General features: G+C 38.0%; 1 protein-coding gene across 3 annotated transcripts in view; it reads left to right on the forward strand.

Moving 5' to 3' along the window:
- SLC4A10 (solute carrier family 4 member 10) overlaps positions 1-26,768 on the forward strand; it is a 173,494-nt gene that overhangs the window by 18,662 nt on the left and 128,064 nt on the right. Inside the window, exon 1 of one of the 3 annotated variants that reach the window (XM_051787650.1) lies at positions 2,287-2,361. The exons of 1 other annotated variant lie outside the window; for it this stretch is intronic. In XM_051787650.1, coding sequence (XP_051643610.1) covers positions 2,314-2,361 — 48 coding nt within the window. In that variant the 5' untranslated portion in view covers positions 2,287-2,313. Of the gene's footprint in view, positions 1-2,286; positions 2,362-26,768 lie in introns of those variants that run through there. One more of the 3 variants, XM_051787652.1, reaches the window with a different exon arrangement.

The following is a 26,768-nucleotide window of genomic DNA, read 5'->3' on the forward strand; positions in this document are numbered from 1 at the left end:
CTTTGGCTTACCAGTTTGCGGCTTTGTAGCTATGGAGGTCTGTGATAATTTTGTGTGTGCGAAGCAGGGCAATGCAGAACGATTTGGGGAGGTTTGTTATTTAATGGAGTTTTTCCATATTTCATCTATTATTCCACAGTAGTGAACTCCTGACTATAAAACACTCTGACAAAGAACCTTTGCAAAAACAATTACATAGCTGGTCCTAACTCTCTTCTGATGGCCCATTCAGTAATTCACTTGTAGATCCTGTGCATGGTACTTGTTGTCTTGATCCTGTTTCTCACTGTGAAATGTGGGAAAATAGTGTCATATCCACAATATCTGAGTTGTTTGTGGGTTTTACTTTTATTAGATGTGTCTGTGTGGATGAGTGCATTTTGAGAAAATATATTGGGGAGTGAAAGATGTGTAAATGCCATTAAGCTTGAAGAATTGCAGTACCTACTAAAAAAAAAACTTGGACAAACCTGAGATATTTAGGCAGAGAAGACCAAGGTGCTTATACTAAAATTCATTGAAATAACTGCCTGTAGACTGAAACAGTTTTTGGTCTTCCTGGTTTCACAAGTGGTATATTCATTTTAAATCTCTTTTCTTTAAAGAAGGAGAATCACTTTTAAAACATTCTTTCCCAGCTTCATCATGACTTTTACAGCTTAATTATAAGCTCCTACAAATAGGGTTTTACTGTGCAAATGCTGACACAGCCTTACCTCTAGTGACCCGAATGCCCTCCAATGTTAATTACTGCAGATCTGTAATCGTGTTATGAAAATACACATCTGGCTTTTGTCCTGGAATCTGGACCATAGTCTTGTCTGTCTTTCTGTACAGGGTTACATGTATGTGTCACTTTGTACAAAGACCAAATTCTCAGTTTTGACTCAGAAAAATAGCCCCCTTCTTTTGTAAGAACAGACTTTGACTCCCCTTTCGTTTATATTGCTTCCCCAGCTCTGTGTCTCACTTGGTTGATGCACGAATAATCCAACCTGGGAGATCTCTGGGAGACTTGAAGAACATGTCCCACGGCAGAGGAAATTAAATCAGAATTAGCGAAGCTATTTTTGATCTACTTTTAGACTGCAAATGATATCCAAAATGTAGGGCATGGCCTGCTGCTTTGGCAAGGAGATCAGTGTTAACAGGGAGATAGATGTTTACTTGTTAGCTTATTTTTCCTAGCCAGGTCCCTGTCCATTTTGATTCTTATGCACACAGGTTTGGATGGGCACGTTTTTTGGGGAGATGCACTGGAAAGTGATGAAAATGAGAACTTCTTTAACTCAGCTGTCATGGTAGGCAGCACTGTGCTTGTGTTCTTAGCAATGCAAGTACCGTGGGGACTCAACGTATTCTCACTTGGATAGCAAATTTAGGCTTCAACAATCGTTTGTGTAGCCTGTTGGGGTTTTTGTACAGCTGAATGTAACTACTGAATTGCAGAGCCAGATAGACTAGGAGAAGCTAAATGTGTATCAGGCTTGCATGATAAAATTGGGTGAATAAGAGGGTAAGACTCCTGTTAACCGTATACAGAAGAATATGGTAGTCTGATATGTCTGTGATTTGCAGGTCAAAGAAGATGGTGGGGTTATCTTTGTGGAAAGAGGGACAGACCTCTGTTTTGAAGGTGCTGTCTGTAACTAAGGGTCAAAGTCGGGCAGGACTGTGTGAAGTGTCACTATTTTCCAGTGCTCTTCTGGTGCTGGCTACATCAAAATGAATCTTGGTCCAAGACTGCACTGAAGCAGCAGCCTTGGGGAGCCTGTGGCTGAAGCCTGGTGTAAAGTGGTAAACTTCTGAGCCTTGTCTCGACGTTTGCGATAGTGTCACCCGGGGTTCAGTGGGGCCCGGTCCCTCCGCTACTCTCTCCTTCCTCTGTGGACACGCAGCCAGCTCCCCTTCTAGCGCCCCTGGAGGAGCTCACGGCACCGGCGCTCGGGCGCCTGTGTGCAGGGGCGAGGCCCGCTCGGCTTCAAAGCCCCGCCGGGGGCGGCAGGACGCGGCCGCATCCCGCATCCCGGCTCCCGCATCCCGGCTCCCGCATCCCGGCTCCCGCATCCCGGCTCCCGCATCCCGCAGGTGGATCCGGCTGCTGCCCCCCCGCGCTGGGGCCGGCGGTGCGCGCGGCCATGTGACTGGCGCGCGCTTCCTGCCTCCGCGCCGCCCGATCCCGATCCCGATCCTGATCTGCGGCGGGAGCGCGGCCGGAGCGCGGAGCTCGGCGCAGCCCAGCGGCTCCCGCAGCGCCCCGGGAGCGCGGCGGGCGGCGGGGAGGGGGCGCCGGCGCGGCCGCGCCGCCGCCGCATGGAGACACAGGACCAAGGGGCGCAGATGGAGCCGCTGCTGCCCACGGTACGGCTTCCGCAGCGCGGCCCCGGCCGGGGGGGAGTGACGCGCCCCGCGGGAAGGCAGCCGGGGAGGGGGGCGCAGGGGACCGTCTGCCCGCCCGCCTGTGCCGGGCATCGCAGCCGATTTCTCGGGCTTGGGGAAACAGGTTGGCTCGCTCCGGTGCCGGGCGATGCTGCGGCGGCGGGAGTGTCTGGACGCCAGGACGCTCGGGGATGGAACGGCGTGTGTTTGTGCGCGCGTGTCCCGCCGGGGCAAGCACCCTGCCCTCCGGACCCCCACCTCAGGCATCTCCTTTCCCTCGGTACCCGCTTTCTCCGCATCCCCCTGCCTCCTACATCTCCTTTCTCAGGTTGTCCTTGCCCCCCGGCAGTGGGGCGGCGCAGGGGAGCGAGCACCTGTGGGCTGCCCCGTGGAAATCTCGCTACGGGGACGGGGCTGGGGCTGTATCTGAAGGTCCCTGGCCCTCCTTGTTTGCAGACCTCAGAGGAATCTGCTGAGGGCTGGCACTGACACGGCAGGGTCTGCTTCCCGCCGGATCCCGGGCTCTGCTTCGTGCTGCCGTGTCGCAGTTTCTGGTGCTCAGTCGTGGAACTGGTGATCTATGGGGTTATTGACGTCTGCGGACTACGCGGTGCACCCTCGCCTCCAGAGCATGGTGCGACTGCACATCTACGCCTGGGCAGCCTTTCCCTTGCAAGTAGGAAAGGGGTCAGTTGATGGGGGACTTTTTACACTGCTAAGTCAGTAGGGACCCTCTTGCCTGCCAGGCCTTTCCCAAACAGAGGGTTGCAGACACACAGAAGGTTTTCAATGTGGGTGTTGATCTTGATCTCATCCTGAGATTCTGTTTGTGAATGGTGGTTCCTGCCTTACACAGGAAATCTGTCTGGGGCAGGGAAAAGTCTCTCATGTACATACACAAGTGTCTGACTGTGCGTACACATCCCTGTCAACACACTGCATAGGTCTGTAGAGGCTTTGCTGCTCCTGAAATGGCTGTGTGTTAGCACAACGAGCTGCACAACATTGATGAAACTTGAAAGAGACAAGTCTCAGCTGCTGCAGGTTGATGAGATGCACTCATGGCAAGCCCATTTTTCATGTGGTCTGTTCCCATCATCTGTTGAAATGGTCCATTTTGCAATCTGGTGGCAGGTTGCTACACAGTGTGAGGTTATCTTTGGCATCTTCTTTCTCCTTGTGGCAGTGACAGTTTTCCCCATTGCTCTCTGGATCCCTTTTATGAATCCTAATTCCTAGTACTTGCTGCTCTCTCAGTTTCTGACACTGGAGTGTCCTGTTGCTTTCACTGACAGACTGGCTGCCGAGTTCCTTTCTTTAGAGAGACAATTAAGTGTAAACCCAGTTTCCATCTGTGGTTCATGATTGTGATTCCATGGAAGGCTTAGTCCTCAGTGTTTCACACCAGTGCAGTAGTTTGCAGTCAGTAGCAGTCTCACTCTTGCTCATACCTTGCTAGTCTATGTGCTGTTCTTGCTTTGTCAATGTGCGTTGTCTCTGTGCAATGGCCACTGTGCTGGGAGTCAGAAGAGTCAGCTGTCAGGAGGCACAACATACAGGATTGCCTTGTGCTGTCTGGCTTTAAGTTTTATTTCTCCAAGGCTGTGCCCAATAAAAAAGGCTGTTGCTGTTGTTGAGAGAAGCAAAGAAGATAGTATTTCTTGTGTGCCGATGAGGGGGGAATTGTCCCTTGTTCCCTCTGCAGCCCTGACTGGCAGAGCCCTGCCCTGATGCAGTACCTCTCTGCAGAGCTGCAGGTCCTTGTCAGTAGAGCTGCAGATCAGTGCTGTTAATTGTTAAGTTTATGTCCTGGTTCCCACCTCCATTTACTACAGCTGACTAGTTCAGCTTTGTTTGCTTCAAGTAGGGAATGGAGACTTCTCCATCCAATATATGTTGTGACATGTTCTCTTCCTCAGTTGTCTCTTACTCTTTTGTGTCTGAGAGGGCCTGTGCGGCTCAAAAAAGCAACATTGTTTTCCTATCACAATGATGGTAAAGGCACAGCTCCTTCAGTCTTCAAGATTTCTTGGTCCTAGTGGTGTTTTCTCTGTGCATCAAGCAATATAATGTGTGTATGTGCTCTGGCAGGCTCAGCCTGTCTACGTCTAGCGCCCTGTATGTGGTAAGGCAGAAATGGCTTTCACATGATGGGAGTCTTTTACCTAGAGACAGGACAGAGTTTAAGGAACAGGAATTGGTGCTAACTTCAGCACTGTTAGTCTGGGAGGTAATGTTGTGATATACCTTTAGAGGCCTTCTGTTTGGGGATCAATCCTCATCTTGACTGGAAACAGAACAGAAATGCAAGCTGTAAAACGAATACAGGTCTGTTCCCAGGTGTTGTCCTGGTTCAGTGGACTCTGGGTATGAAGAAAAAGGCTCCTAGCAGAGCTTGTTTCCTTCAAGGGTTAGTCTAAGGGCTTTGGTGTATGCAATAGATTTAACTTTTATCTTTGGAGAAACTATAACACATGATATGTTTTAATTGTTATTTGTAGTAAAAAGATAACAAATGTAGTCCTTGATTAATTTTATCCTCTCATGGTGCTCAGAGATTGTGAAGGCCACCAAAATCTCACAGTCTGTACCAAGTGGAAACTATTTTTATTCTAGTGTTAATCACAAGTTGTTTCTGATTTATGATGTTATCTTTTAATTAAAACCCCCAATCCCTAGCAGTTTGCAGACTAATAAAATACATTGTTGCTGGTGGTTTTGGGGAGTTAAATAATATACTTGTCAGTTTCCTGTCACTCCTTTTGAAAACAGGTCTTATGCAGCAACAGCACCTTTGTTAGCAGTTGTGCCAATGTTTTTTTCTTTTGCAGCGTGGACAAATTTTGATGGAAATTTTTAGAAATCTATTGCAAGTTATCTCTAAGTGCAGTATTGTAGAAAAAAATGAAAAAGGAAATTGTTCACCTGGATACAATTTTCTTTAAACTACTCTTGAAAATGCAAATAGAGTCTTAATTTGTACTGTTCAGGACATATACTAATTTGGTAACAAAATGCAGACTTACATGCTTTCGGTATCATCTAATGATTTATTTATCAGTCATCAAGTATATTTTTTCAGTGATTATTCAGAGTGCTTTAAAATAGTTGTGAGTAATTGAAAGATTGCTGAGGAGTCATCATTTGTTTGCAGAACAGGAGAAACAATGTGCAGGTCTCTACAAAGATCTTCTATTGATTTCCTTTTAAAGAACCAGATATTGCTAGTTTGTTTGTGTACGTGTATACCTGGATTGCATGTAAATTATGTTGCAAGTTGTCACTTTATTGTGACTTTATTGGCAATTTATTCATAGCACAAGGTGTTTGTATTTGTTCTGTACATTCTGGATTTCTTGTAGGCAAGTCAAAATTGGATTTCTCAACAGGGTTGTTATCTGACAGAGGTTTGATATTTCAGATATAAGGAAGATATATAGATAAAGTGCGAATATTTTTGCTAACTATGTTTGTGTTTGGTGTGTTGTTTTCCTGTGTTTTCTGAAGGTAACAGTAAATCCCACGTATGTAAAGTGTAATTGACTTTTCCATATTCTCTCACCCTTTTCATTCAGTCTTAAACTTCAAAAGCTGTTTAATTGTATTTATTTGTTTATTTAATTTTCAAATCTGGTAGATAAATGGCCTTAAAGCATGACATTGCTGAGCTATATATAGATACTGTATATGCTTGTGCTATAGTATGATATGGTATGTATGCTCTAGGTAAGGTCGGTTTGTATCAAGAGTACTCTTGCTGCTGCAAATGGCACACAGTTATTGCTACTTAGGAACTCCGTATGTGGGAGAATGGTGTAGCAAGATCTTGGGTAGTAACTATTTTTAACGTAGCAGGTGAGTGTGGGAAGCTGCTCACACTAACAGGCCAAATTCTTTTGCTTTTGTTAATGCTGAGTGGGACCTCTGATAAGACTTGAAGATGAAATGTATTGCTCATTGTCAGAAGAGATGGCAGAGCCTGACCCCACAGTTTGTATAACAGTACTAATTCCTAGTTCACTTCACCAAAATGTAGCATTATAGCAGCAGTTAAGGCAAGTTTACAGAGACTACAGGAATGTTCTGATTCTTTTGGAAAAACACAGAGGCAGTATTACATTCTCAAGACAATGGCATTATTGAAAATAAAACCCCAAAACCTAATTGTAGGTATAAATTTAGGATTGAATTGCTGCTTTGGGTATTTTCTCTTTTACTACCTGATTTCAAGTTGTGAGTGAAAAGAAAGAAAACTTTTTCCAGGAAAATGCTAGAATGAAATGAAGTAACAATCAGATAATAACAACAATCAAATAATAATAACAAAATATTTATTTAAGTTTCCCTTTCCCCCTCCTTATATTTGCCAGTGTCATAATTAAAAAATATAGTATGCTGTGGTGTTACTCTTTAAGAATAATTGGCAGCCTGATACATATTTGTGCAAAAATAAGAAAAAGTATGAATACTGTGTGGAAATCATCCCACTTCAATGCATCTATGTCTGGTTTGAGTTCTTCCTACAAATTCTACTTGTTAAATATATGCTTTCAATTTCCACTGCTAATAATAGAGCATCTTCTACTTTTTCCTTTGGAAAAAATACTGAATCAATTCTAAAACAAAATACTTCCTGTGACATCTTTTAATGCTTCTTAAATAAGTAATGTTTACAGCTTCAGTGGATGAGAGAGCTTAAGCAGGTGAGGGAGTACTTAATCCACTGTAAAGCATCTTGGACAATTAGTTATGTGTCAGATGTGAGAAGAGAAAGCCACAGGCACTGCATGTTCCTTTCATATGTTCAGATCTGCCTTGAAAAAACAAACTATTGAAGATCATACCCATGTGACTCCCTTTGCAGTAATAATGCCATTTTTATGTCGTACTAATTGATGGAGGACTGAATACGTTCAACATAATTTTCAATGTTGGTAAAGTTTAAAAGTTATTCTCATGAAATGAAAAATAAGTGTAGTGTATTTAAAGAGGATTAAAATGCACCCCGGTTCTACAAGGTTGTTTATTAGGATAGGCAAGGTGAAAATTGGAATAGATGACAAAGGCTATTGCTAAAAATAGAGGAAATGTCTTGGGGGACAAAAAGAAGTTGCAGAGTGAAATGAGGGTAAAACTGAGAGAGTGGAGATTTGTGCAGACTTGGAGAATCGAGGACATTATGGCTGACTGGTATGAAAGGAAAGGAGGAGCTGATTAAGTTTCATGGGTAAAGAATACAGGGACAGAAGCAGGAAATCCAGCTTATGCCCTTGTGCAGCTGGGGCAAAATAGTGTCTTGAATCCTGAGTCTTCTGTGTCTTTGCCGATTTACCTGTTCACCTACTTAGAGCCTTTTCACTTTGTTTTATCAGCTATTTATGAGACATTGCAAAGTTGTTAATAAATAAATACTGAAATTCAGTAGAGATGTGAAAGATAGGGCCAAGATTTGCAAATTCTCAATTTTAATCAAACTAGGAACTTGCTGCAAAAAACCTGGCACAGTAACGTGTTTAGGAGAAATTAAGTCTTCAAGGTACATGAACTAATATTTGGCATTTGAAAAGTATTAGCTGATTAGTACAGTACTATGTGTGTGTTTTGAGAAATGAGTAGCAAATGTAGAGCAATTCAAGAAGAACAACAAAGATCAGCATGGGCCTAAAAATATGAAAGAAGATTTGAAGGAACTGGGATTCCTGAGGCTGAAGACACACACATTTGCTATGTAAAAGGCTGCTGCTGCAAAAAAGACTAGTTTCTTTCTTATATCTGTACTGAAACAAGGAAAATATTATGGGACAATATTAGAAGGAAGTTAAGAAAAGCTGTCTAATGCTAGGAGTAATGTAACAGTGGAACAAATTGTCTAATATATTTGTGTAATCTGTATTAACTGTCTGTAAGAATAAGTAAGACAATTATTGCTTCTTTAGAGCTGAGTGATGGGCTAGAAGACCTTATGAGATCTCCTCCAATCCTGTCATTCTGTGAAAAGGGCTCGCCTTTGTCTTTTTGGATCAAGTATGTTATAGATGGATGATAGGTTATGTGCAATCTGAGGAGAAAGAAGCAGTTTATCTGGATTATAAATTTTGATACCCTCATTTAGATCCACCTGAATCCTGAATTTACTATAAATACTTACATTTACTATAAACACATTAAAAAGAGTATTTAAAAAAGATAGATGCCTACTGTTGATCCATTTTGTAACAAGAAGGTTTTAAAACCATTCAAAAATATAAAATGCAACATTATTTATGAATTTGTATCTGTAAAATGCTAAATCTTAAATGTAGGATTTTAAGCCTTTGTGGAATCCTCTTGACTTTTTGGGAGTCTATGTGCATCGGTGGGGCTGCAAGAAGATCCAGGACAAGTTTCAATGGAAGCAATCCCTTTGTAGCTGTCACACTCAAAAATGCCAGAAAGTATTGCACATTAATGTTGCTTTTTGAAGAGAGATTGGATAATTTTGCACCTTTTTCTGGAGACTTTTAATAAGAGTAGACAAAATGCTGTAAATTAAAAAAAAATACTGATCTGAAGCCACTGTTCTGGAGAGTAGTTCCAGATATCACTCACTAACAATTGCACTAGATTCTCTCTAGAGGCATTCTTGGTCACTGAAACTGTGTAAGGATGGAAAAAGGACCAAACTGTGCTATTAGATCCTGGCAAGAATAGAAAATAGATACTTAAACTGTAATCAGTCTGGCAAACTAAAGTCATGTCATTAAATAGAATAGCAAAATGCCATGTCTTTTCTGGAGAAGATGATAAGTACATGTAATCTTCCATTTCAACATATGAATGTGTATAGGGGTTTTATTTTACAAGTGAGCATCTATAAGCAAGGAGGTGATTTCATGTCCAATCCTTCCCACTGAAAACTTTGTGGAGGTTATGTGGTATTAAGGATGTTCGTAGTGTTGTAAACATGAATGGAAAATAAAGGCACAATCGCGGAGATTGTGTGTAAATTTTAAGTGCTTTAGATTTTTTTTTTCATTGGTACTGACTAGTAATTTTCATTTTTTTCTTTATAAAATCAAAGAATAGCATCCACAGGGGAGTAAAATCTTCACGATTGTTCTTTCCTCTTAAGCATTTTAATTTTGGGGTTCAGGAAAATGCCACTGGTAAATTTGAATAGTTGGATTTATGGTTATAGAATGCAAATTAGGAATTAAAAAGGGCTGCATTATATTGATATTCTCAGTGTTTATAAGAGTCAGTAGGATTTTAAATTTTGTGTTTTGTTGGTGGACAACAAGCTTCTGAATAGTAAGTGAAACTGTTTAATTCTGTAAAGCTATATTTCTACTGTAAAATGAAGCAGAAACCAAAATGTAATTCCCAGATAAGATCTCCTAGATCTGGTTGGACCAATGATGCAATTAGTAAATTTGAGCTAGAGTGTCTTTCTAAAAAGAGGATTTTGCTTTCGACCTCTATCCATCTATCCATCTATTTATCCATATCTTTGGAGCCAAAAAGCAACCCTATCAGTCACGTTGTCAAATTTTCTCACAAAGTAAGATGTGGATTTTTTTTTTTTTTTTTTTTTTTAAATTTGGAAATGTAGACTGAAAACGTACAGAAGAGTATGAGAGTTTTCTATTTGGAATTAAGCAGCATAATGATGTCTAAAATCTGCTTAAGTAAGTTGTTAAAATTCCCGTGTGACGATAAATAAAGTCTAACAGCAGAGCTAGAAATGTGAATCTTTTTTCAAGGCCCAACTCTGTAGAATTGAAGACATCATTCTCGGTCTTGTTTAGTTATTTAGTTTGCTTATCTCATAAGACAAAGCCTGTTACAACAACTGTAAAATAAAAGAACCTTGAGCTTTTAGCTAAATCAATAACTTAGATGTTCTGTTAAAAGTAGGAAGTTGATATTTTTCATTTGGATTGCAGCTAAGTGATGATAATGATGAGAATTGGAATGGCATGTATTAATCACTCATTTGCTCTGGAGATTTATCCTTTACCTTAGGATTCAAGGTTGAGCTTGTAGATATACTGTTCCCAAGGGCTGCTAAGTAGCCATGCAGAAGTGGTTGAACCACTACAGTCCTTATTAAGAAAAAATTTCTCACCTGTTCTGCCCGAATGGGTAACGGATAAAGTTCGATATCATCTACTAAGAATGCAGAAATGAGATTGCGCTACCAGCATCTCAGTTATATTAATGCAAAATTAAAAAGATTGCAAGTTTATGAACTGAAAATTCATAAGAGGATATATTCTCCTGGTATATTCTATAGCATGAAGAATGTTAAAAAAATTATAATTTTATATTGCCAATGGAAAAATGGGCATTTGTCTACCTTTGAATTCGTGAAGATGGGAATAACCTGTATCCACTTTCAGAAAAACAGTTTCTTTTAATCATTTTTGTGACCTATTTAAGTAGGTACCAATATAGAACCAGTGTCCCAGAACAGTGCATTATCGTTCCAGCAGAAGGGATATTATACATGTTAGTGTTTTAAAAGAATTCATAGAATAAAATTAGTGTTCCCTTCCACCCCCTCACTCCCAAATCTGTGCAGCAACTGCTGCCAGCCATCTTAATGCTGTTCCTCAGAAACATCTTAGTTTCCAGTTCTTTTGAGACTACTGCTACCTCATTTGAGACTCATATATATTTCAAAAGTATCATCACCAATACAAATGTTCATGCAATGTCTGCAAGTCTGCTGTGTTCTGAGATCTTAACATACCTTACTTTTTTTCAGAAAATTTTATAACTTAGATTGTAACCCATATTATGCATCTTCTTCAATTACTGCTATCCTTTCCCTTTATTTGAAGAGAAGATAGAAATGGTCAAACATATGACTTGACTGATTATATAATTATCTTTTAGAAAGCTTCCACTTTATTATGTTTTTCCTCTTAATGATTGTTTTATAGTGAAATACTTAACTATGTCCACCTGTTTTTACAGCAGCCTTATAATAGCTTTTGAAATTAAATGTGGTAATGAGCTGTAAAAGCACTCATAAAGCTGTGTTTCATACTCATCCTAGAATCTTCTCATGTGAAAATTCTAATAATAGGTGAATTTCATGTCTTTTCTTGAGAGAAGTATCTGAATGATTCCAGATTAGGTGAACATGCTTTCAAAAATAGCATTAAGCAGTGCAGAAGCCTTTGTGCTTATCCTCCCCCATTTCATAAAAAGGACGTTTTTTTGTAGCTGCATGTTCACCTAATCTAGAATTATTCAGATACTTTTCTCAAAAAAAAGGCATAGGAGGAAAACGTTAAAGATTTTAAAGAAAACACCACAATCAGTTTTAGAAAAGATGAAATGTTTTTCAGTGATCTATAGTTTGTGTATTTTGATTGTGTTCATTTCACTTGGTCTTGCCTAAAAGTTCAGGACTCTGTGTCTGCTGTATCTGAATTGATTTACTTTGGCCAGCAAATACTTGAACGTTTTTTTCTATTTGCCCAGCCATAACTATGGGTAGGTGAGAGGTTTCTGAACGTTAGCCAGTATTGCCCAGGGCAATGGAACTTCAGTTACCTCTGGAGTGGAGAAGACCAGTTGAAAAGAAACTTAAAATATGCAAAAAATGAGTAACTCTCCACTGAATATTTGTGAACTGTAATTTTTTTTTTTTACTTTTCTGTCCAGTGCTTCTACATTGGCCAAATTTGGGCAAAAATAACAGAAGCAGCAGGAACCTTTTTGCCTTGAAAAATATCAAGTCACTGAAGACTGAGCATGCATTAACAAGGTGTGCTGTGGACAGAAGCAGGTTTGTGGAGGAAAAGAATTGTTTTGGAGAACTGGGCATCTCCACGGTACCACTGTACTCATGATGAAGTATTTGCCTTGGACTGCCCCAGGAACTGTTCCCATTAGCAGACAGAATGAGACTGTACATAGTAACAGGATTATAACTTGCAAACCCCAGTACATTACAGCCAAACAACCCCAAATCCCAAAGCTACCTTACCATGCTTTCTTCCCCCAAATTTCTCCATAAATATGAAACTTATTAATGTATGTATGTCTATGAAGAAAGTTAAGCTAGAGGGAGCAAATGGAACTTCACTAAAGAGTATTTTGAAGAAAAATATGGAAATATTGAAGACATCTAATGAAAGTTATTTCAAAAGTTATTTACAAAACATGTAAAAGTGCAAATGTGTAAAACTTGACTAAAATTTTTTGTTCATTCTTCTGTGAGCAACTCAGACTTACACAATCCAATCTTGTGAACATTCATGTCACTTATATGTCTTAGGTAGTTCAACACAAAGAATGTAGGTTTCGATGAAGCACACGATGTAGGATCTGAGAAAGTCTGCTAGGAAAGTAGTATTATTGCTCTGAAACAATTTTTTTTTGATCCTAAAGTATTGAAAACTTTCAAAAAGTGGTCTGATATTTAGACCAGCTCATCATATAAAAATTATGAGTAGTGTTTCAATGACAGTGTTAGAAATAGGAAATCTCTGCAAAACCAGTTCTTTGTGACTCTTAGGCTACTAAAATTCCTAACTATGACACTCATCAGAAGTCATTAATTATTTCATTTTTATTTCTTTATGTCTATCTGTTCTCCCTTAGATTACATACAAAGGATGGCTGTAAAAAAAACTGCTGCAAGGTAGTCAAGGTAGACAGAATCAGAGTCTTCTCTTCAAATACCTTAGTTGCGTGCACTGACCTTGCATAAATGCAAGGTAGGTTTACCCTTGATAAAATTGAGCTAATATGCTCCATGCTTGGCATCACATAGGAATAAACACAGTCAGAATGAAGAATATGAAAGCACTGATAAGATGCTGTAAATGAGCCACCAAGTTTAGGGGGTTGTATTTTCTGTTTATTTATTTAGGAAAAAAATTGTGTGAACGTTTTGGGATGAGGACTGTGATTTCATTCTGGGTGGATGTGGGATCTGTCACAAAGTGGACCTGGTCCATGACTGACCTATTCAGGAGCTAGGACAGTACACATATGAGTAATAAGCCTTTTTATTAGCATGATTCCAAACAAATAGATTTCTGGGAGTGCAGAAATCTACTTATTTTCTCGAAGTTACTCTTGTGACTGCTCATGAACATTACTGAACTATTGCAGCATAACCCTTTTGACTGTAATCACATCAAGTGTCTGCTGTAAGAGTGCAAATAATGATAGTTATAAATTGTGAATGGACGGAATTAAAAATACTTCTCAGTTTGTACTTTTTTTTTGTTTAGAAGAAGAAAACTTCTAATTTTCATGACACAACTATTAGCAAATTTTATGGATTAGGGGAATTGCTTTTTTTATGGATATGAAATTTTAAAAAATTCTAGAGGATTATGATTTATCTTGTTCAAATGCTGTAACCCAGAGACTTTTATTCTATCTGCTATGCTCTTATCTTTGAGTCTCAAATTTTTCATTTCACAGTGATTGCAGAAATAACTGTTTATATAGTACTTCCATTATGCATATTTATTAAAAGGTAAAAAAGTAATTAAAATAAGTCTGGGAAGATTGTCTTGAGCAAAAACAAATGAATTGATAAATGGTCTCTGCAAGCTGTAATAGGGTATTGTTAATGCTTTACAGTTATAGTACAGGTTTTAATAACTCATTCCTAAGAGTGAGTTTAGTTCTGCTGCTGATATATTTTATATAGGAAAATAATATCAATTTAGAGTTCTTATGACTGATTTAGTTTTTTTCTTTTTTTTTTTTAGTTTGCTTTTTTTTACAGTCCATAATAAATTGTTTATTTTCCTGCTAACATTTAATATTTCTTCAGCAGGCTTTTCTTGTGTGTTTAGAAAGGGTGTGTTTTCTGTGTCTGCATATGCAAATATGAAAATACATTTAATTCTAATGGCAGTAATTTTTAAAATTTCTTACTGGCGGCAAATATGCACTTCAATTTAATGGTTTCAGCTTTCAAGAAATACAAGACTAAGTAAATTTGCCTTAAAATTTGTTATTAGAACTGTGTTTTAGTACTAGTTGTACTCCATTTCATAGAATTGTAGAGTGGTTTGGGTTGGAAGGGACCTTAAAGATCATCTCGTTCCAACCCCCCTGCCTAGTGCTGGGACACCTGCCACTAGACCAGGTTGCTCAAAGCCTCATCCAGCCTGGCCCTGAACACTGCCAGGAATTGGGGCATCCACAGCTTCTCTGGGCAACCTGTTCAAGTTCCTCACGTAGAATCATGGAATTATCTAAACCCAGGCTTTGTTTTGAGTTGACAGGTGCTCAGCATTTCCTGTTGACCAAACTTCTTCAAGACACTAAAATCATATTGAGATTTATTACAATATTCTAAGCCTTAAAAGAGCTTCCAACAAGTATTAGAAATGGTTGTAATGTTAAGAAGAAAAAAAAAAGTAAAAAAAAAAGTGTCTTTTTACTTTATTTGGAATGGGAAGATGTCTCAATCTGTAGTCAGCAGGGTGATTCCTTTACAAAGTCTCAATTTTCAAGTGTTTCATTTTGGGTATCTTGATTGGTAGTGATATGAAAACAGCGATAGGAAAGTTTCTGTCATTTGGGAGTGCTAAATTGCATATGTGTTAGGAACATGAGCAGTGCAAGACATCCATATGAATTGTGAGTATAATGACAAAAGTAAGAAATTATAAAGGAAATATAGTATCAAACCATTATTCTTAACTTTTATGTTTCTGCTATAATCTTGCAATCTTGTAGCTTCAACACCAAGAAAACACCTATATTCTAGATCTTTATTTAAAAGTTAAAAAAAAATAGGCAAGATTTAGTTCTCATGGTAGAGATGGAAAATATGAAAACATCAGTCTTGATAATCAGAAGACAAAAATCATCCTTTGTGTGCTTCTTTCTATATCTCATTTTTTTCAGGCAACATCTTGATTTTTAGGTGCTACTGCTGGCTCTCAGTGGTTTTCTCTCCACTGCCTAGGATGCTTGTTGTCCAGGTTGTGCTCCTTTTCAGTGCTGTGTTCTACTTGAGCGTTTTTTCCCGCGCTTCTGTTTCTTGTGCTTCACACAAGTGTTTGCCTGTGTTTAAGGGCTCCTGAGAGTTAAGTGGCTGCTGATGGGGATACAATATAAAAAGATGTTTCAGAGAGCCTTCAGCACATTATTTTTTTATTTCTTCAAGAAAAAATAAATTTGGAATACTGGGTGTTATCTGACCTGTCCACAGGTCATGAGGTAGTGACAGCCACCATCTGGCATGGTCTCAGATATTGTCATTGATGCAGACCTGAGGACTGGCAACCTGAGACTGGGCTTTCCCTGAGCTTTCAATTTCAGGACTGTAAAGTTAGATCATATCTTGATATTACGTCATTCAGGATTTCTTGACTAGTGGGGAAATAGATTCTGTTCAAATTGAAGCTGTGTAGATTAGGAGTTGTTCTGGAAATGAAGCAATTCAGGAGACAAAGGATGTGATACTGTGAAAAATAAAGAAAAAATGAATACAGAATAAATCCCAACTATTTCATTATAGCAGAAATAGTGAATTTCAATAAAATTATTAATTACTAAGTTAAAAATGAGAGAAACTTTTCAACTTGTCCCACAAAGTATAGAGTTCAAGTGCAAAAATTACAGCGATGTGGGGTATTGTGGAGGCCATAAGTGTAAATGGGTTAAAAAGGAATTAGGTAAGTAAGTACAATGATCCTAATTCAACAGATGGAATCAGCAGCTTAGGAGAACTTTAAACTGCTGATCACCAGAAAGTGGGACTAAGTACCAGAGGAAAGACCATTTGATAGTTCCTTTTTTGTCTTGTTCTGTCACAACCAAATAATGAGGCAGCTTGAGACATTGGATTTCAAAGATTTCTGCAGTTCTGCTTTTGCTTTCCTTCCTGGGGTCCATGAAATAGGGTTTGTCATTGTTAACTTTGCAGGGATGGGTTACCCCTCAGATGGCTCTGTGGAAAGAGAAATAGTTCTTTTTAGTCTAACCAAGGACTTGTTCACCTGTAGATGAGATAATTTAAAAATAGCATCCGAAATGAGTCTTTACTTTCTTGTACCAAAAGAATTCACTTTCTTTCTGATCAGTTACATTTTTTCTTAGATTGGATATTTCAGGAGAAAGATATTCCTGATTGAGAGGTCCCAAACCTAGGAAGATGCGGCACCTGTCAAATGTTTGCTGTTTTAGCAGTGGGCAGAAGGGGCCTGGGAGAGGTCTGTCACACTATGTTCTTGCTGAATTCAGTAACAAAGGAAGAGGAACACTGTTCTTCTCTGCTCATACATTCTCATTTTCATACAAGCAAAGGAGACATCTCTATGTGGATGTCTTCACAGGCTTGTGAGCTGCTGTTCTTCCCCAAAGCACTTCCTTTTGCTGAATTTTGGGAGTTTTATTAAAGTCATAGCTCTACTTGTCATCACAGATCTAATTTTTTTAAATCTAGGTTGCTTTCAAGAAGGTTCGGTGATCATTGTGAGTGTGCTGCTCAGCAATTTATAGGCTACAGCTAGGGCAGGACATGCCAAATACTTGCTTTTTACAATGGGCAAATAATTGTATATTCTTTTACAGATTCGATTATGATCCTCAAAGGAGGGCACAAGCCTGACACTGAGCCAGGAAGACTCGCTGAAGGTGGATGCCAAGAGCTTTCACTTTAATTGTATTAATGACAGGCTATGATACTGGATTTAGCTGTGACCAGCTGTGTGTAATTCAGCTGATGGGCCCTAGATGGTGTCTAGTTTGTCTGTGCTGCTGCCCTGTGCACCTTCCTTGCATCTTCATTGTGTGCTTTGCTTTGGCAAGTGAAGAGAGCACATTGCCTGCATGGTGACAGCATGTGGCTGTTGAGATGTGAAACCAACGTTGTAGCTTTTCTGGGCATTAGAAAATTTGTTAGTTTTGAAGGTCCCCTCTAGTTTTGGTGCTTCAGGATTTTTTTTTTAGGGAGGTGCAACACATTGTAACTTGATTGAAACTAATGGAGTTGCTTGAGATTAATATTAAAAGCTAGAAATGGGATTTCTCAGGGTATTTCTGTAGTAGTTTTACAGTCTACACAAACATATATTAGCATCTTCTTTTCATCTTCGTTCTTTTCCTTTTGTTTTCTGTTTTTCTCCATTTCATTGATTCTCTCTTTGTCCCACCATGAGGAGTAGATTATAATACTGGTTTTCTAATCCTGGCAGCTGAGAGCTACAGTGGCAGCAACCTGAAATTAACTTAGAGACTCGGGATCCTAATAATTGGGTTTTGTGCTGCTTCAGCTGTCTGCACTTTCAGCCAGCTAAACTAAGTCTGTATTACTTGCAGATGTGTAAGTGTGATAGAGCAGATGGATGGGTCAATTCAGGATTCATTCAAAGCTGAGAACCCAGCTGGGAGTTGCAAAAGCAAGAAAGCCTTTCTTCCTCATAGTATGTGGAATATACTGGAGAAGATGGGATCTAACTCTTGAAATTTAAAGGATATGTACAAAATTTCAAAGAAATTTAAACATCAGAAATACATGGAAGTTCCTACTGAGATTTCAAAAAAGATGTGTAACTAGGTTTGGTGTAGTATTTTCACTGAACTAGACTCTTGGACAACTTATCTTATTAAAAAACCCAAACCCAATAAAATACCCTCCAGTAGCAGTTAAATGCTGTAATTTTCTGATGAAATAATGCAAAATTGATACTGATCAGTATGTTGTGAATATACAGTCACCAGATGTAATATATCTTGTTTTCCACTTCAGTATACTTGCAGTGTTATACTAATGAAAGACAATAGATCTCTTTTTTTGAAAAAATCTAAAAATCTAACTATAAACCAAGATTAATGTAGACTGTTTAATTAAAATTACCTACAAGCTCATTTAAATAATGTTTGTATCAATTTTGTTTTAAATTGATCTGCTTTGCTTAGGGCATGGTACAAAAGGGCAGAACCTGGAGAGAGAGAACTACGCAGGCGAGATGCCGGTGGCAAAGTCTGCTGTACATTTGGTTAGTCGAATGCTTAAAGTTGTTTATTTCTCTAGGTACCTTTTAGCTTTCATCCCCTTCGGCAATGATGAGGCTGTTCTCAAACTCTGTTTTCTTTGTGATCCCTCTAATGGGATACTTTCTGATACTGGTTTTCTTTTGGAGGAGGAAAAAAAAAAAGATTGCTCCCTCATTTACTTCTTTGTATCTTAAAGATGAACATAGACTAAAATAGGATTGCACTCTCAGTGGTCCATTTATGGCTTGAGAACATCTTCTGGATCACTATAGCATGAACAGACTAATATGATACACTTTAAATTATAGGTAATTAGCATCTGTATTTCATAATTCTGATTCTTACAGAGTGTATGGAATTTTCAGGTCATATGCTGAAATATAATATCTGAATTGCTGCTATGATTTGTACTAGTTTCCAAAATGTCTTATTTTGGGGAATTATAGAACAAACAGGAAAAAAAATAAAGGGACTCTTTTTTTTTTTTTTTTAATCACAGTATTCCCTTAAAGAATCTCCCAATTCCAAGGTGAATAACTGATCCACCCCAGTGAATTGCAGCTGGACCTCCTAGTGGACCTATCAAGTACCATGCAGAAGATGGGGATTACTGTTGCATTGCAGAGGTTTCATGCTGTTGCATACTGTATTGAAAAAGTTGCATAATAGATTACATGAAGGTTGAGATTCTTTTCTTGTTAACTTACTTATTAGTTTCTTTTTAATTCATGGAACTTCATTCAGTTCCTATGATGTATTTGATGGAATCTTTTTTCACTGAAGCGTTACAGCATAATCGAGTGTTTTATATATATATTTATCAATCTGTAAGGTTTGTTACGTGTTGTGGTTTTTTTCCTTTTTGTTTCAAATAGTTTTAATAGTTTTTTGGTATTTTCTTGTGGGCAGGCTTTTATTACGTGAGGGAATATGGTGTATACTTTTTGAACAGAGAGTCTAGTTAAACAAGAGCACTCTGCAGAATTTCATAATAGTGCATGATTTGCTGATCTACTATAGACTTCATTCTAGCACTAGATTTCTCTCTAGCCACAATTATTTTTATACTCCTTTCTCAAATACTTTGTACCTTGCATTAGGAGAGCACAGTGAAGCCTTCACGCTGTTCATAGACAACCATTCCATCTTCATTGTACATGTACTTGATTTGATAAGGTTCACAGTCTTCACTTAGAGTGGACTGTAAATATTTTGAAGAACTGGATCATGGGCTGGGCATGCTCAGGATGGCCTAAATGAGGATAACCAGAGATGGCTGGCAAAAGAGGGATGTCGCACCCATGCGTCACCAATTGCATTAAATTACAGTAGCCTACCTAGATGGAGGAAATTTAATACTTTGACTCTAGTCAAATTTTGAAATGGAAAGGGCAGAATTTCCAAGTTATCTGTATACACTTTTTCCATGCTTAACGTGTTCATGAGTTTATTTTTTTAACTGTTTTTTTTCTTGCTGTTCATAATTTGATACCAGTTTATTGACTGTTGTTTCAAAATAGGAATGAAACATTATCATTTACATAGGGAAAATATGGTAATTTTCCTAGCAGAAATGCTAAGACTTTCAAGGAAAAAAATCTTCACATACTGAACATGATTGTGTTCACTTAAGGAGATAGAATTTTCTCCAACTAGTTATGATTGAAAAATGGATTTAATAGTCTTTTTCTCCCTCTGGAAAAGACTTGTTAAGGCTGAATGATATAAAGTTTTTGAAAATAGGGCAACTGTTATTAGAATAAATGACAAAAAATGTAGTGAAAGTCATTTATCATCTGAATAATATATTTTTGCTTGGAGGCTTACTTATATTTAGTCTCTGTGTTATAAATATCACAGTTGTAATAATTTTTTGGTTGAAGAATCACAGCAGTAATAGTTCTGATACACTAGTAACAGCTTTGGGCGTATTTCCCAGCACCCCAGTATAAAATTTAGATGATTAAATATGAAGATGGAGGTTTCTCTAATGTTGCTTAAGTAATTTTGATGATCATTGGGTTTTATTGCCATCTGAAAAATCTCTTGAATATGTAACTTTATCCCTTTATTTTTAAATGTTATTTATGTTCTTTCAAAAATACTTCCAAATTTAATTTTCTTCCTGAAGTTGTAAAGCCTCATATAAATCCTTGCAGCAGTTCTTTACAATTTTCATTTTCTTGTCTTGCTGTCAAGATTAGGTTGGTTTTCTAAGTCATGTCACCTATCAAGAAGATTTTTCTCTCCTTATGTGCTAATCTGCTGCTAAGGAAGGAACAAAGAACTGTCTGCTTGATTATTTGATTAAGTCTCTGTACCTGATTCCTTTAGGCCAGAAATGTTCTTACCCTTTACAATTAAAAGCTAATTCAGCTGTGAGCCATTACTGAGAACTGGAGAAGATTAGTAAAGATATTTATGTAGTGACAATACAAAGAATTTCTTTATTATTTCTAGCAATTGTACTAGGAAAGAGTCAGCTCTTACCTTATATTTTTTTCAGTCTAGCACTTCTGGGTGTCTGGAAAGCTGGGGTTTTAATTTCATTTAAATTGTTGAGTTCTACAGACTTTAATAATCCTGTTGTTTGAAAGATCTTGCTGAAGTTGCACTGGAATTTTATAATGAAAAACTTATTCATGTTCTTTTGAATTATGTATGCCTAAACCATCCTAAATCATTGTCCTCAACCCACAGTTTAAGTGGTGCCTTGTTATCTTCTTAAACCATTTAAACTTTATGTTCTTCATCTCTTTTTTAAATGAACAAACTTGTTGACCACTTTATTGTATGGATTTCATGAATCTTTTGGGAACATTTGAATACACCTCTCTTTACCTGGTTAGGCTCTTCAAGTCAAACTCAAAAGATGCATTTTAAGAAATTAAATCCTGGTGTACAATCTAAATGATTCAGTTTTGTAAAATGCTCTTAGGACAGTTGGAAAGCAGTTAGCTGTCAAAGCACAGGTATTGGTAAAACATGAACAGAAATGAAATTGGGAATGATTCATCCCTTCCCTGAAAGATTATTTGCTATGTTTTTAATTTTTTTAAGATGTATTGTGATGCTTATTGTCTAAGTGCCTGAGCTCCTAACACCCTAGGAGGGGTGATGTTACATCTCTCAAAAGCAGGACCAGCATTGTTCTTTCATCTGTTTAACTTATTACAGAGAGAACTCTGTGTGATGTGATGATGACAGACTCCTTGCCTTTTGTAAATCTACAGGGCTTCATTAAATCGACATCCTTGTTTAGAAATAACTATATGCAATGCATAATTGCACTCACTTATAATAAATCCTTTGCAGGTAACTATGTGAAGCACAGAGAAGGAGGACTTGAAAGGGTGCATGTGCTAAGGGAAATACTCAGTTTGTAGAGATACATGAACTCTTGCTAGAGCAGTTAATTGCATTTGATGCCATTCATGTGTTGCAGGAAATGTTGCAACTTTCTCCTGACAAAAGCTCTGTGGTTCCAATGCTGTGAATTCTTCTGGAGGACAAACCATATCCAAAAAAAAAGCTATTTCTTTAGGCACCTCAGTTAATTTTTAGGGTAAGAAACTTTACACAATGGTTGTGGTTCTTGTGAATTTGGTCGCAACTTGTGTTAATATGGTCTGCCCTGCATACTTAGTGTGTTATCCCCTCTAAGTAGGTGTTTGTTAGTGCTGGGCAGTGGCATTGTTTGTTCCTGAAGGAACTTTATTTGAGACCAAATTTTCTCACAGGGGTCATAACTAGGTAGAGGTGAAAGACCTTGCAACTGAGTGCTCAGAAGTTGTTTTTAATGAGCTTAGAGTTAAGCGGTGAGCATTAGGGATAATGATGTTTGTGAATCTTGTGGCTCACTGAGTTTGAGCTGGTTCCAGCAGTTCCCTTAAGGCCTGGCCTGAAGCACGGCTGCCATCTTGATGTGGAAAAATTTTCTGCACTATGGCAACATTCGCAAATTTAGTTCACATGTTTTTGACCATTTTTGGATAAAATAAATCCAGAACTGGAGGCAGCTTTGCCACAACAGCATGGTACTGTGCTTCTGCTGGCTACATCTGCCTAGGACATACATACTCCTTCTGAGCTGGCAGCTGATGCTGTACTGTGCCATTTGCACCAGCTCACCTGAAATCACCCAGGTGTCTGACGTTTGACAGGACTAAAGCTTCTAAGTTTCCTGGGCATTTATGAAGGGTCTGGCCTTGTTTTCATTCGTTCTCATTTTCAAGTGGAGGCTCCTGAACTTGGTGCTCAGTACGAGAGTCTGGGTTAGGTGCCTCGACAAGATGCCTGGGTGTTGACCTGCTACCACATTTCCCTGACTTTCTCTCTGGGGAAATGGTGGCCAGTGTGTCAGTGGTTCAGTGATTAATGTAATTATGCTGGACATGAGACATGGGTTCAACTCCTTTTGCTTTCTGTTTTCTGTTGTCCCTGAAGAGTGTTGCAACTGTGAAGCAACTCTCGCTTGCCTTCCCAACAGGGCTATTTTTGAGAGGCGTGGGAAGACAGTGCCTGAATTCTTTCAGGTGGAGAGGAGGAGCAGACCTATATCTCCCATATTACAGTGGAACAAACAAGGGTGTATGGTGTTACACTATTGCTAGAAAACAAAGCAGTGGCCATCTCTGTGTTTTAGCTGGTATTGGACATGTGTTTTTCAGAGAACAACAGAGAAAGTTGAGTGGACAGATGTGAGGTGAGAGCAGCACCTGAACTCAGGCCCTGACTGGTGCTGGTGAGGCATCGAGTTCTTTGGCTCTGTGGAGACTGAGGTGTCTCACAGCAGAGTTTTAACCCTTAATGAAACTTTAATATTAAAAAAACCCAAACAGCGCAGCTTCTAGGCCAGGTGGCTGCTAATCTTTCTGGAAGGTTTGCTTCTGTTTGTAAGTTTGTGTGTGGTGTGTTTTTTGTTTAAGCTTAAGACTTGCTTTGAATTTATCTAAATTCTATCTAAATTACATTGTGAGTAGGAGGTTCCTTTTCTTAATTTTTCTTGCTTAGTCTTTTATACTAGGATTCACTTTTTAATGACTTGAGTAATGATACCCAAAATGTATGCTGCTGATCTTAAGAAAGAAATTAAGTATTTTGCTTTTATCCTGAGTAGTTTATGATCGTCATCTGTTCTCTTTGTTACTGTCATTATTCCAATTGTCTTCTGAAGACAGTAAAGGCCTTTGTTTTACTGAGAATGCTAACTGGATTTTTTTTTCTTTCTAATAGTGTGCATCAAAATGCTTCCTAGTTTTGGTCTAGCCTTTTCAAGTCAGGTGGAAAGTGGGGAGATAAGATATGGAATGAGAAAAAAACTGTTTTAACATAAGGCCAGAGTATGTTTTAATTGCATGGGCTTTATTTCCAGTGCCAGACATATGCACATGTATTTCCCACCAACATTTGCCTGGTGTGAGTAGGAGTTTAATTAATAAATTCTTACTTTTAATTTTTTTTCCTAATTAAATTATTTTATATGGAGGCCTTAATCTGAATTGCTATAAAGTAAATGGAAATATTAAAAAAACTAGGATAAATGTTTACATAGTATAGGGAGAACAGATAACTTGTGCAAATAAAATCATATTTTTGCCATTTTATTGACATCAACAATTAAGTATTGCTTCCTAGAATCTGAATATGTAAAATTTCCAGTGACAGCATATTGTTTCAGGGTTTTGAAATGATACTTTCTTTGTTAGAGTTCAGGTTCCTTTGGTATGTATTTCTTCTGTCACCTGAGGCTATTTTTCCAACACATAACACATGTGATTTTTTTTTTCTGCTTTCTGAATAATCAGCTTTTTCTTTTGCTCATTAAGCATAAAATTACAGCCAAGGTATTAACGCAATACAATACACACTGTATTAACAGTGACCAGTCTCTACCAAATACTAAGTTCTTTTTGTCTATTACCCAATTAACATACTTTAGTTCACTACATTTAATGAATGTTATGTAAACCAACATTTTCTACCTTCAGGCTAACCGTGACATTCAATATAACGTGTCAGATTGGACTGTATGAATAATTAATACAGTCTGTATTTATTATTTTAGTATACAGACTAGCTTGACAGACTGGGTAGAGGGATGGTGCTGAATGGGGGGGTCAGGAGCAGTCTGCTGGGAGAGGAGCAGGAGGAGCCTCCTATGAGTGTTCTGCCTGGGGATAAAAGAAAGGATGAACCTGAACAGAAATCAGGACCTTGCTAATGCCAGGTGTCCCTGAGTCTGTCCAGGGTTCCCTGCTAGAACAAAGCAAAAGAAATCCTTGGCTCTGACTTCTGCTTTTTGTGCCTTTCACCTCCTTTCATTGCTTTGCTGGTAGCACTGGTTCAAATCAAAAGTTCTTAATATTACTACTACTGCTAATGTTGATGATGATAATTAGTATAAAGTGCAGTACATGTATTTCTTAAGAAAAACCTTGCACTTGAGCTATTAAAATGTAAGATAACTGTTGAATACTAATTTTTAAGCTGCTTGAAAAATTAATTTTACAAATAACCTACTATTTTAATAATTTTACAAATAACCTACTATTTTAATACTATTTTAATACTTTAATACTATTTTAATACTAACTTCAGTATGTCTTGGGTTATGAGAAATTAAATTATGTACCAGAAAAATTACGAAACTATTCTAAAGAGTTTGAGCTGGAAATAAGTCTTTCTCTTGTAATGTCAAAGTGTTTTCTGTGACTAGCATGACCTGTTGTGCTTTGGTAGCATATGAGAATTTTTAGCTTCTTGAGCATCTGAGGGTCTGGTGGTCAGCCTTTGGCATTGCCTTGTGCACTGTCTGGGAGTGCCCAATTCTCCAAACTGTCCTCTATGGTTAAGACACACGAAGATAAGATTGAAATTGCCAAAAGCTTCTTTTTAGAAGAACCAAAGTATTTGCTTACCTCACTAATACAAAAATGATAGAAAGTATAAGTTTCCATGTGGGTATAATGCCATCTAGCTATAAACCCCACTGACTGTAATGCTTTGCACAAGGTCATACTGATGACCTGGTAAATAGGCTTAGACTTAGGAATGTCATGTTGGTAGAGGGGCTTGAGAGCGTAAGGGAGGGAGAGCAAAGCATTTTTCTTGAAATGGATTATGAAGGTGCTAGGAATTAGAGATTCAAATTTTTACCCACAGTGCGTTTTTAGGCGTTGTGTTCTTGGGAGAAGTAATAGAGTGAGTATATGGAGCATCTGTTTGAATAGAGAATTCATTTCTTTGAGGTAAAGTAATTCTGTTTCTCCTGATAGCGGAACACATTTTTGTGGTTTTCAAGGTGAGAAAGAGGCAACAGGCCCAGATACAATACTACCTTAAATTCAAGCTCTGATTTGGTTTCCCTAGTCACTTTTCTGTCTTCCTTGGCAAGTGAGAAAGTTGTTTCTGAAGTTAGAATAGTCTATCTATAAGCCTGTGGTCTATTGACTGCTGGAGGCTAGGTGAGGTAAGAAAGTAATTTAAAAAAAATGAAACATTTATGAGAATTTTCTTTTTATGATATGGTCTGAACTGCTTTTCTTGGCTTATAATGCTCAGTACTGTCTTCAGTATACTGTCAGTATGAATTATTTCTATTGCATTTATTTTAAATACTTCTCTTACTATCAAGTGAATTTTGTAATCTTTTGTTGCTAATTAATTTCTTGAGTGAGTTATTTATAGGGATTCATATTATAGCTGTGATATTTAAAATGATTTACAGTAAACTGGCTTTTGTATGAGTTGTATGAATAACAACTTTAATATTGGGAAGAATTTATGAAATAATAGATAGAAGTCTCTGGTCACCTTGCTACCAAGTGGGTGCTGACTGCTGTATGTTTTTTTTTCAAAGTAAGTTTATTTTTTTTTAGAGTAGAGAGAAGGCTGCATTTGAGATTTACATTGTCTCTGGGCAGCAATTGGAAAATACTGTAGGTAGTTGAAATATTCGAAACTTTTATTAGTAGTGTGTGTCTGGTGCCACATTTGAATGATTCTTTTCATGTTTCTCCCTTTGCATATTATTCTCCTTTGAGTTTGCACACAACACATGTTAAAATGTAGAACTCATCCTTAAAGACAAAAATTGAGTTGGTGACTCAATGAAGAATGTATAATGGTAGTACTATTAAAGATGAGTACTATATAAGAATTTGAGAATAATCAGACTATTGAAATAACACAGGTGTTCTTGGATTATATCTGAGGTGGAATTTGTGGTTAAGGACATTTCGAAAACTTGCTGAAAAATAGATTTTGGGGGAACTAATAAAAATAATATAAAAATATTCCTTACATGGACTTAATGAGATTGTAATTTCAGTTATTTAAAACTAGCTCAAGTTTTCATGGTTTTTATTTCTTCTTCTTCACTTCTGAAAACCCTAAATTTTAATAATTTATGTGAA

The sequence above is a fragment of the Manacus candei genome, unplaced genomic scaffold (assembly GCF_025592945.1).
Source record: "Manacus candei isolate 608988 ecotype Guabito, Panama unplaced genomic scaffold, ASM2559294v1 h1tg000023l, whole genome shotgun sequence".
In the NCBI taxonomy this organism is placed as follows: Eukaryota; Metazoa; Chordata; class Aves; order Passeriformes; family Pipridae; genus Manacus; species Manacus candei.